Consider the following 11373-nt stretch of genomic DNA (forward strand, 5'->3'; position numbering starts at 1 on the left):
TCCTTTCTAGGAAATAGTAGTGGATCTGCCACCTTAGCACAGGATTTGGGCCGTGGCATGTTGGAATTGAAGTGGCAGGGGTTGAGGGACAGCCTCAGACACATCCTCATGGTTCCCTGGGTGATCTGCTTTGATCCCTGAGCAAACACTCATGCAAAAAATGGAACCCCCCCGTCAGAGTGTGACTTACCTGTCTGCTGACCCCACACAGGTCACCAGTACTGCTCCATGTGAGAGTTACCCATTTTGGCTAAACCCCAGCACAGATAATTGCATTTGCTCTTTCTAATTTTTCCTTTGCACATTCAGGAGATCTGTCCTGCAGAGGAGAAACGGAACTGGAGTCTCTGAGGGCAGAGCTCGCTCTGTTTCCAGGGTCAATGAGATTACTCTTAACTGGTAAAATTTCATTTTAAAACCTCATATTTTTAAAAAAGAGAACATCCTTTCTCAGAAATGTTCAAAGATTCATGGCTTTTGGGCCCAGGCACCCCTTTTGGTGATGTGTAGGATCAGAGCCCTGAGGCTGCAGTGGGTCCCAGGGGGGTTGTGCTGTGCCCTGGGAGCCCTCACAAAGCTCCCTGTGTGCTCTGGGTCACTCTGTGGCTGAGCAGAGCATCCTCCCCTCTGCTGAGCCCTGCTGCAGCTCCTGCCTCTGAGGAGTGGGACTGTGCTGCTGCAGTGTGCACATGCAATAGAAATACGGATTTTTCTTTTAATTTTTAGTTTGTGCTTCTGAGTGGCAGCGTTTCCTAACACACTGTGTTCACTGGACCCTTTCTGCAGCAGGTACAGCCCTGCACTGTGCACGTGCACGTGGAAGGTCACCTGTGGGAGGGAGCGGTAGAGCCCTCCTGAGGAACTTTCTCCCCTTTCTCAGTCTTAGAAAAAAACTTCATATACTTTTAAGTCCTTGCACTTTTGAGGCAATATGTGAGCCTTTTTTCTGATGTTCACAGAATCCCAGACTGGGTCAGGCTGGAAGGGACCACAGTGGGTCACTGGTCCCACTCCCTGCTCAGCAGGGCCATCCCAGAGCACATGGCACAGGAGTGTGCCCAGAGGGTTCTGGAATATCCCCGGTGAGGAGACTCCACCCCCTCCCTGTGCAGCCTGTTCAGGGCTGGGTCACTGCCCAGCAAAGAAGTTCTTCCTCCTGTCCAGGTGGAGCTTCCTGGGCATCAGTTCCTGCCCGTTCCTCCTGTGCCATTGCTGGGCCCCCCCAGCAGAGCCTGGGCCATCCTCTGCCCCCTCCCTGTAGATATCTTTGAGAATCAGTGCTGTGCTGTGCCAGAGACAACTTTGAAGCTATTGTGTAGTAAAAAATTGGGTACCAGTGTGAGTGTTGTGTCCTACCACAATGACTGAAAATAAGATTTTTTTTCTTCCAGTTTGTTTTCTTTGTGTCTCTTGGAGCAGGTAGAAGAGATACTCAAAGTTCAGCTGATAGTTTTCTGCATTCCCATCTGTATTTGTGTTTTGTGAGGGTCTGTTCAGTGACGTGGTGTAGGGGTTGGTTTCAGTGCTCTCCTTCTCTAGTGTTGATGTTTGTGCTACCTTTGTTGCCCAGAGAAGCTGTGGCTGCCCCATCCCTGGAAGTGTCCAAGGCCAGGTTGGACGGGGCTTGGAGCAACCTGGGCTAGTGGAAGATGTCCCTGCCCATGGCAGGGGGTGGAATGGGAATTTAAGGTCCCTTCCAACCCAAACCATCCCGTGATTTGTGATTGTGATTTGTTTGTCATGCTTGCATAACCAGACATCAGTGCAGCACATGCTGCAGGTCATAAAGCTGCAGACTTTGATGGAATACAGCAATTGTTTGAGGTTTGGATTCTCCAGAGCCCTGTGCAGACCCAGTTGGTGTGGTGGCTCTTACACCTATCTCTGAGTCAACCACAACATGGGAAATAACAAGTGGGCAAAATGTTTACAGGGACTGTGAAGCCCTTTTGTGTCCCCTGCTCTGAGCAGTCCATTAACTGATATGATCCTTGTGGGTCCCTTCCAACTGGCCAAATTCTGTGATTCTGTGACATTGTGTGATATTCTGTGATGTGACCTTTGGAAATGTGGCCATCCCTGCTGTGGCAGGACAGTGTTGTCATGGTACTTCTGTGGAGCAGGCACAGGGTGAGGATTCAAGCAAGAAGGTGTCAAGGCAAACAGGAGGAAAACATCAAAATCCCATGATAATTTCATGCTCCATTAGAAATGATCAGGGAAACCAGTATTTTCCAGCACAAGATAACATCAGAGAGAGTATTTCTATGCTAGTGTTGCAACACTTGCTGTTTTATAGTTCTCTTTTAACTTCTTACTAAAAATGGATAAAATTACTCCAACTATTCTGTCTGGTGAATTCACACCCCTTCCAAAGTTTCCCTCTTGGGTCTTGTTTTCAGAGGTACAGGCAGAGACATAGTCAGGGCCTGGATCTTGTGCCAGTAAGTCCAACCTTCCTCTCTTGCCTGAGCCTGGCTTGTGTGTGGGTTGGTAGGGAAGGAGTTTGGAAAGGGCTTGGAAGGAGCTGGAAGGAGCTGGTCTGGGGCTCAGAGCCCACACATTCCATGGGGTTCAGCTGCCATTGCCAGCTCAGGGGTCCTTTAAAATCCTTGCAGAGTTGTGACCCAGCTTTGGGTTTCCCTGGGAGGCAGAGCCCACTCTGGGCTGTGTCTGAGGCTGAGCCTCAGCTTTTCCCCTGCATTAGAAAAATCAGCACCTGTTGTTTGATGAAGTTCTTGCAGTGACACTTGTCCTGGGTTTTGGGCTGGTTTTCCGTATCTAATCCATCTCTGATGTGACAGCACACACTTTTCCAGCAGTCCTTCCTTTCATTAACCTTCTTGCACCACTGATCACATATTTGCTGTGCCCATGGCCTGGAGCTGGGAGGGTTTCACCAGAATTAATCTGCGTTTGTGTTCGGTCACCATTCAGTGAGTTTTACCTCCTTTGAAAGCTGCTGTAGAGCTGTTCCTGGTTGTGCAGTACAGTTTGTTAATGCTCCACTATTGATCCCAAGTGACAACTGGGGCCAGCACACGGGGCAGGACACCCCATTCCTTTGGGACAGCATTCCTTTACCTTCCGGCGTGTCAGCCTTAATTAAGATGCAACTGGAATTTTCCAGGGGAAGGGTTGTGCTGTTGACGTGACTCCCCTTGAGCAGGGTCAGTTAAATTTCCTGTAATTGGTTTTCAGTAGCAATTTCAGTATCTTCTCCCCTCTTTTCTCCTTGGAGAGAGATCTGTGCAGGTTGTTGTAACAGAGACTGGAATGGGGCAGAATTCCCTGTGGATTCACACCATTTGAAAAGCAGAAGTGGAAAAAGCAACCAGAAATGTTGGCTTTCTGGGAATCACATGTTGAACTTCTTTGAGACTTTAAACATTTGTGAGGACAAAGGAATTGAAATATTCCTCCTCCTGTCTGACCAGGTCAACAGACTGTGCATGTCAATCACCAGAGAACAAACAAATTAACTGGCCTTTCTTGATTTCTCTTGGAATTTCTCAAGAAGATAGAAAACTTTTCATACCTGAGTGACACAAAGCACCTTCAGCAAGAGCTACCATGGGTACATTTTAGAAGAGTTCATTTTTCTTCAACGTGGGTTACCATTTTTCCTGTTTAAACACGTTTCTGTCAGATGTGAGGTGATTCATTTTTGATCCCAACAGGAATTTTGCCAAATGCCAAACAGGCATCAAGTGCCCGGGTTCAATCCATGAGCCATCAGGTGTTAATGCTTTTGGGAGTCTGACTCTTGTTTGTGGAGGGGCAAATGCTCTTCAGGAAATAAAATAAAAAATAGTTGTTTAAGTGCCTTTAAAACTCCTTCCTGGTGTCCTTCCTCCCTCCCAGTTACTGCTGGAAGCCCTCCCAGCTGCAGCTATGGTGTTCTGACCTGGAGTGAGATTAGCCTTTGGTGTCTGGGAGGTGGATGAAAAGGGTGGGAGAAGAGGTGAATTGTCCCTCCAGGAGCCCATCCTTGATAGTGCCTGAGGCTTGAGTTGTGAGATCAAATCTAGGGGTGGGGCAGGCTTTTTCCAGGATTATTGTGTCTTTGGCCATGTGGTCAGGATTGTCCAACACCCTCCTCACCCCCTCACCTGTGTCTCTGTACCTGGGATGTCTGTCTGTATATCCTTGGATTTGTAAGGAATAGCAGAGAGGGATTCCTAAGCCCAGCAAGTCAAACTCCATAATTTCAGGCACTTCAGGCTGAGCCCACAGGCTGTCCCTGAGGCTCAGGGCTCAGCACCCTCAGGAAGGAGTGTCTGTAGCAGGGCAGGTTCAGGGCTGAGCTCCTGTGTGGGTTTTACCCCTGAAGTTTGGTCAGAACTCCATGGGGTTCCCTGCCCAGGGTGTTCCTGTCCCAGCTGTGTCCCTGGGTCCCTGTGGCCTGGCTGCAGTGGGCACAGATGCCAAGTGAGACCTGCCCAGAGCCTCTGGATGGGCCCAGGAGGGCTCGTCACAGGGTCTGAGGGGCAGGTGAGGGAGTTGTTGAGCATTTTGTGACCTGGACTGGTCTCACAGGAGTGGGTTTGTCCCTCTGCCTTTTCTCTGGGTGTAATAATACAAGGTGCTGCTTCTTTCTAGAAAGAATTCTTCTTTCTCATAGCTCTCATTCCTGAGGGGTGCAGGTGGGCTGTAGAGTTGAGACTGTTTCACTGAGAACTGTATGAGCTGGGTTATAATATATTTCATATTGTGCTATGTCCAGTCTTGCTTGGAAAATAAGGGATGGTGTAGAAAGAAGACAGTAATATTTGATAGCAAAACTGATGCATGAGGTGGGTGGGAACAACTTGCTCTGTGGTGGGAAGGTGCTGTGCTGGTGTTGTGGGCAAGAATTGGTGGTCCTGGAGCAGCTGAAGGGTGGTTTTGTTCTGGAAATCCTCTGTCTGGCATCCCATGAGGCAGCCAACATGTGCAGCTCCCAGCCCTTGAAGCCAGTGGGACCAGTTAACCCAACCACAGGTAAATGGTGTCAAGAGCAACACAGCATTTCCTTGAACATGAGAACACCAGTTCTTGTGCTGGTGGGGCTGGGAGGTCCTCTGCCACCTGCAGGGAATGCTGCCCCTTCTTTTGGGGAAATCTCCACCTGGGATAGTAACTGGAGGGATTTGGAAGTGCCTGTGCTCATGTGGCTTCTCCCAGACTTTTTAGAGGGAGAGAGAGTGCTTTTGTTTTGTGCTTTAAAATGATACTTGTTTTATTTATTAGCTTGGAGCCTCCTAAAAACACACTGCCTGGCAGTGTGAGCAGTGAAACCGTAAGTGAGAGGATGCCCTGGCCCTTCACTGTGGCCGTGGGCACTGACCTGTGAAGCCAAGCTGAGGTGCCCTGGGTGCTTCAAAGACCCCAGTTGGGACAGTATCGTTAAGGGAATGTTCAAGTGATCATCCACCCAGCTGTCACATGACCCAGGTTTTGTTTAAAACTCAGTCTTGCTGATCGGTCTAAGCCTCGATGTGTGGCCTTGGTCTAAAGTAAGTGCTGGTTGACTAATCTAAGTTACTTGGGAAGTGTTATAAGAATTACCAGTGAAACAATGCCCTCTGGAAGATAAGCCCTCCCTTGTTAAGCGGTGACATAGCTCCCTGATTTTAACCCCCATCATCTTTTATACTTGGGTGCATTGCTGAGCCTTGTAATTAGTTAAATCTGTTCCTATAATCAAAAGCCATCCCCACACTCCACTGCTCTGTGACGGTTTCCAAGATTTACGTGATTAACTTGGCGGAGGCAGTGGGTGGCTAATTGGATAAGCTTTAATCTTCACACCACCAAAGCGAAACATGGCAAGATCAGAGGAAGGAGGAAGTTCTGCTGTGTTGTGTGGGAAGGTAGTTACCAAACATGTCAAAAAGATTATTGTAACGAGCAGACCCCTTGTCATGACCCAACCTACAGGAACAGGGCAGATCACTGGGGGGAGGGAGGGAGCGAGCGCTGCAAATTATTGCAAATTTGCTTGCCTTGGCTTTTTTTTTTAACGGGCAGAAATAGTTGTGCTCTTTTTAGCAAGCAGAGAGCTTTATGTTCTGTTTGCTTTAGTTAAGTAATTTTGTCAGATGTTCCCCTGGATTTTGTATCCTTGCTAATTGAACTGCTGAACTGGGTCGACTGAAATGGTTTTTCCACCTTCAGAAGTGCAGTGTCCATCGTGTTCCATTGTGAACCTGGTGGCAGTTGTGAGACTGGGAAATAGAAGAGCATATTTAATCCCCCAAAGCAATGAAGAAAGCTAGGTGATGTGTAAAACTGCATTTCAGGTGTGTGTATCTTTGTCTAACCAAGCCAGATTCCCAGCCTTGATAAGTACCTGTAAGTTTTAATGGAGGTGTGAGGACTGGAATGCAGAAGAATCCCAGCTCCTCTGTGCTGTTGCCCAGGACATCCAGCTGGTTGTGGCACAGCAGGGCAGGCTGGGTGTGCTCTGGTGTTCAGCGTCACCAGGGTGCTTAAGGGAGATGGTGTAGTTTACAATAAGTGGTTTTTAGTTGCTTCTAGCAAAAATATTCCTGTTTAATTGTGACAAATAAAGAGATGAAGTCCCATGACCACACTATAACGTTCAGTGAGAAGAGGTGAAGAGCTCTCACGTGTGGCTGTGAGTGTGGTGGGAAGTGTGCCTGGACTCACTCAGTGCTGGGTTGTTTTCCAGCAGTGCTGATCCATCTCCCGGCCAGGAGATGTCCCCAGTTCACCACAATTCCTCCAGGAACTCCGACGCAAGTTCTGGGCTGTGCTTGGATCCCCTTCACCCTGAGCCCATGTCAGCAGGTTCTTGGCCCCTCCTGGCCCCGCTGATCCTCGTGCAGAGTGAACTCCTGACACGGGGCTTTGGCCACAGAATGCTCAGGGAGGAGGACCTGGACTCGATTAAACAAGCAAAACAATTACAAAATATAAACTTAGCTCTTAGTGTGATTAAAAAACTTGAGAATTTGAGAGACCCTGAAAATGCTCTCTGTTCTTGTGTTCTTTGTGGAGTTGCTTTGGGAAAGAACAGGGAAAAGGTAAAATGGGAATAAAAAACAGAGTTTGAAAAACAAAGCAGAAAGCAAAATCTGCTGTGGAGGAACAAATCTTACCACGACTCGTCCCCAAACCTGAGTTGCAGTTCTGGGTTTAGGTGATTCTCAGTCTCTCATACAAGATTTGTCTTGTAGGAGGAACCCATGAAGAGCTACAAGGCAGAAACCAGAAATCTGGTATTGAGAAAAACACTTAAGTGGTGTTTCATTTTACTGCTTGGATTTATGTGCCCTGAACATGGAGAATTTGGTTTCCATTGTCACCAGGGAACTGTCTGTAACATGAACAACCTCAAGTCATAATTCTTTTAAAAGAAAACCCATCATTTGATTATTTTTTCATTCAAAAGTGTGTGTTCCTGGCTTCTTGTTCAGGTCGATGCCAGATTAGGAGGTGTAGGAGGGGAGCTGTGTGATGTCCATCAGCAGTTTTTGAAATGCAGCAATGTTGCTGTTGAGGGTTAGTCAGGATTGCAGGGAATTAGAAGTCTCATCTGATTTGCATCTGTATTAGCAGAATGCATCCTTTTGCTGTTGGAAGCTTTGAGTCTGTAGCAGTGTTTTGGTCGTGGAACAAACACAGGAACAACGATGTGTATTCCCAGGAATATACATTCTTTTTGTGGCAGTTTTGAATGCTGTGTGTTCTACCTGCAAACACCATTTGATATGGATATATTATACAATACATTGTGTACATTCAATATATGATACAGTACATGGTATACATTTCAATATATGATACAGTACATGGTATACATTTCAATGTATTATACAATATGTGATACATTTCACTCTGTACTTTGATTATTCACTGCAAAATGAATTCTCTCCTTCCTTACCACTTCCAGTGGCAGTGTTATGGGGCCTGTGAGATGGATTTGTTATTGGAGATCGTGGGATTCTTTCCTGTCTGATTTCTTCTGGGATTGCAGAGAACCCCATGGAGTGCAGGAAATGCTTGTCCTGCTGTCTGTCAGCCTCTCTGGGAGGGGCAAATTATACAACAGTTGGGGGGGGTTGTGTTGAAAATTACTTACTGAAGTTATTTTCAGATCCAGCCTAATGACAGGAGGGGTCAAACGAGGTGTCACCAACCCGTGGCTCTTGGAAGAACCGGAGGAAACCAGAGGGCTTGGCTTTGATGATCTCAGGCAGCAGCAGAGAAGGATCATAGAAGGTACAGGAGTCTTTGTGGTAGTTGTGAGCATCTCTGGCACTCTGAGAGGAGTCCTTATTTGAATAATAACACACCCACCTGTGCTGGAATTTTCTTATCTGGAGCTGTCAAACATAACAGTTCCAGGTGGATGTTTTCTGTGTTTGCAGGAGCAGCATTGTGCTTGCCATGTTCTTAACTAGAAGCATCTTCTTAAATCAGATTTTGAAAGACCTGATTTTGACCATGTTCATGGTTTTGGTTTGCAGTGGTGATCACAGTAATTGCACTGAGTGTAGTGGTGTTGGTGGGTGCATGAGATGGATTGTTGAGTTGGAACTAGGTGGGAATGAACTCATCCAAAAGGAGTCTTTAGTTTTTGGCCCTCATCATCCTTAAGGAATCTGTAACTTTGGAAGTGTTGGAAAACCTCAGCCTGAGGACATCAGGTGGTTAATGAGGTCATTTCCATGCAATCAAAGTGTTGGAAGTGACTGAATGAAATCAGACTCCAGATAAGACCCACTTCAGCCTGCATGGAAATACCTGTAGATGCTGCTCAGATGTTCTGAGCTCTGTCTGGATGGTCCAGAAGAAACCTCAACCTGAGTTTTTAATTACACCAGGAGTAATTAAAGGGAGGCTGAAAGAGGTGTTGGGGGACCAGACCTTCATCCTGTTGAAGGGAAGGGGGTCCTGCCCATCCTGGAGTGCAGCCACTGCCAGTCTTGCTCTGTGCAGCATCACTGCTGTGCAGGTGGTCAGAGCACCGACCCTCCAGCCTCCTGCAGCTCTTCTTGTGCCACTTCCTGGCAGATTTGGGCAAGGAGAGCTGCACATTTTGGATAAGGGGCTTCCTGAGGCCTATGTGGTGCCAACAGACTGGCAGCTCCTCACAAAGGAGTGTCTGCAGAGGTGGCAGCACATCAATTTTATCTGTCCCCTGTGTCCCCTCTCCCTCAGGTTCTCTCACACATTTTGGATCCTCTTGCAGCTTTAAAAAAACCATTTGAATTCTTTGGTGTTTGCATCACCTGTTTTCTTTTATCCATGTTAAAAGTTGCTTGGAAAATTTAAGAAGGCTAATCAGGAGCTCACTCTGTGTGCCAGAAAATCCCCTGCATTTATGACTGAGTAACAACTGAATGTTGAATTCTTGGATTTTATTTTCTTTTTTCTTTTGGGACCCTCAGTAAAGTGTCCCAGCCAGAGCAGAGGAATTAATTACCCATCATTTCCATTATTTTAAGAGCGCTGTTCCCATAATGATTAGTTTTCATGTTGTGTTGATGTATTTTACTTAATACATTTTAGCTCTCTAAGCACAGAGTGGATCTTTTTATTCACTTCTACGTAGTTTGTGTAGCCTGGCACATCAGCAACTTTTTCATGTAATCTAATATATTTTTCTGGTGCAGAACAAGATGCAGGACTGGATGCTCTTTCTTCAATCATATCACGGCAAAAGCAAATGGGACAGGAAATTGGGAATGAGCTGGATGAACAGAATGGTAAGAACAAGATTTTGCCTCACGTTTTTGTAAGACTGGGATTTATTTTTTTTCACTCCTCATACAACTCCACTTCTCTCTGCCCACAAAGTAACCAGATGACACTGTAAAGTTTATTTATGAGCAACCACTGCAGATTCTCTCTGTTCATCACCTGGTTTTATTGTGTTTCCCTCCAGTCCCAGTTGTGTGTGTGCAGTGTCTAACGCTTGGGAAGTTTTTCCCAAGCCTGTCTTTTGAGCAAAATTAATTTTGTACTTAATCTTTTGCATTTTTCTGTTTTATGACAGTTTTTATGGTAAGCTTTTATGTGTTGCAGGGTTTCACTCGAGCGTTTTCGTTCCGTGTCTTTCCTTATTAACTACATGGAAAAGTCTTGAGCCAGCAATTAAAGGAGAAGCGTTGCATTGTTTGCTACAAATGATTTAGATTTGGAAGGTTTCATGGCAACAAGTGTCAAATTAAGTGCAATATTGAACTAGAAGAGCACCTATGTTCTTTAAAACAAGCCAGTGTCCAAATGGTGGAATTGCTCTCCTGGTGAATACGCTTTGTTACTCACTTAATTGTCCACATGACATGAACTGGCCCTGGGAGAGCAGATCCTCCAGCCCTCCTGACTTTTTCATTTCTCACAATATGGTAATAGTTCAATTAGAGCCGTGGAGCCCTGCCAGCTTTCTCCCTCACACAAAGGCTTCACCCATATGGCTTACCCTTGGCTTGTGTTGTGCTTCACCACTGAGAGGGGAAATGTCCTTTTACTTGCTAATAAATGATACCCTTAAATCAGCTTCTTCCTGCGAGGAGATTTCCCCCCTCGTATCTCTCTGCGTGTCTGCTCAGAGGGAGGGGTTCCCAAATTAACATGATGTACTACTTGGGAGCCCCATTCTGAAGGGGAGTTAAGTCAGAGGGTGACTTTCTCCTGTTTGCCTTTTGTATGCAGCTAAATCCAGGAGGGAGATGAAATGGCTAGAGCATGTCTTTGTTTATTAATCTGAAGGTTGTTAAGGAATGGTTTGTGCAGCTGGGAGAGACTGTGCTTAGTGGTCTTGTCATATTTTGATCCTCTGTCTCATGTGAGTAAAGACATTTTCAATTAGGAATCTCTGTTTGTAGGTTTCTTCTACTAATCGTTGCTTAAAAAGTCATATTAATTGCCTTTTTTTGCTCTAAATAGAAAACAGGTGGGGAGCATGAGCATGTTTACTGATTCTCTGTGAAACCTTGGTTTCTCATCAGGAAAATACATGATCTGTGTCTCATTTCCCTCTGTTGGGGGTGGGGGATGTTTCCCCAAACCAGTATGTTTTTGGGACCCTGAAGGTACTGTTTTGTACCGTCACATTTCCGCAGGACGTGCCAGACTTCTTCTAGCAATGAGCCTCGAAACATCTGTGAAATGGGAATGTATTTAACCTTCCTTTTTACAAATAATGCAAATAGTGCCAATGTTGTCTGTCTTGTGTTTTCATGTGGGCTCTTCTTTGAGCTTCAGGCAACTCTTTAGAGAAACATGGAAACTTTCCCGAGTGCTCGGAGTAAGAAATGGTGAGGATTGTCTGTGCTGACTGCAACCAGATCCTGAGAAGACTGCTCAGATCCTGAGAAAACTGCTCAGATCCTGAGAAAACTGCTCAGATCCTGAGAA

The 11373-nt window shown here is 46.1% G+C and overlaps 1 protein-coding gene across 1 annotated transcript in view; it reads left to right on the plus strand.

The window, feature by feature from the left end:
• STX8 (syntaxin 8) overlaps nt 1–11373 on the plus strand; it is a 124351-nt gene that overhangs the window by 22577 nt on the left and 90401 nt on the right. The window contains exons 5-6 of the mRNA XM_029960054.1: nt 8105–8229; nt 9627–9719. Of these exons, the coding sequence (XP_029815914.1) occupies nt 8105–8229; nt 9627–9719 (218 nt within the window). The remainder of the gene's footprint in view (nt 1–8104; nt 8230–9626; nt 9720–11373) is intronic.

Source organism: Manacus vitellinus, unplaced genomic scaffold, assembly GCF_001715985.3.
Source record: "Manacus vitellinus isolate BGI_N305 unplaced genomic scaffold, ASM171598v3 scaffold_24_pilon, whole genome shotgun sequence".
Lineage (NCBI taxonomy): Eukaryota > Metazoa > Chordata > Aves > Passeriformes > Pipridae > Manacus > Manacus vitellinus.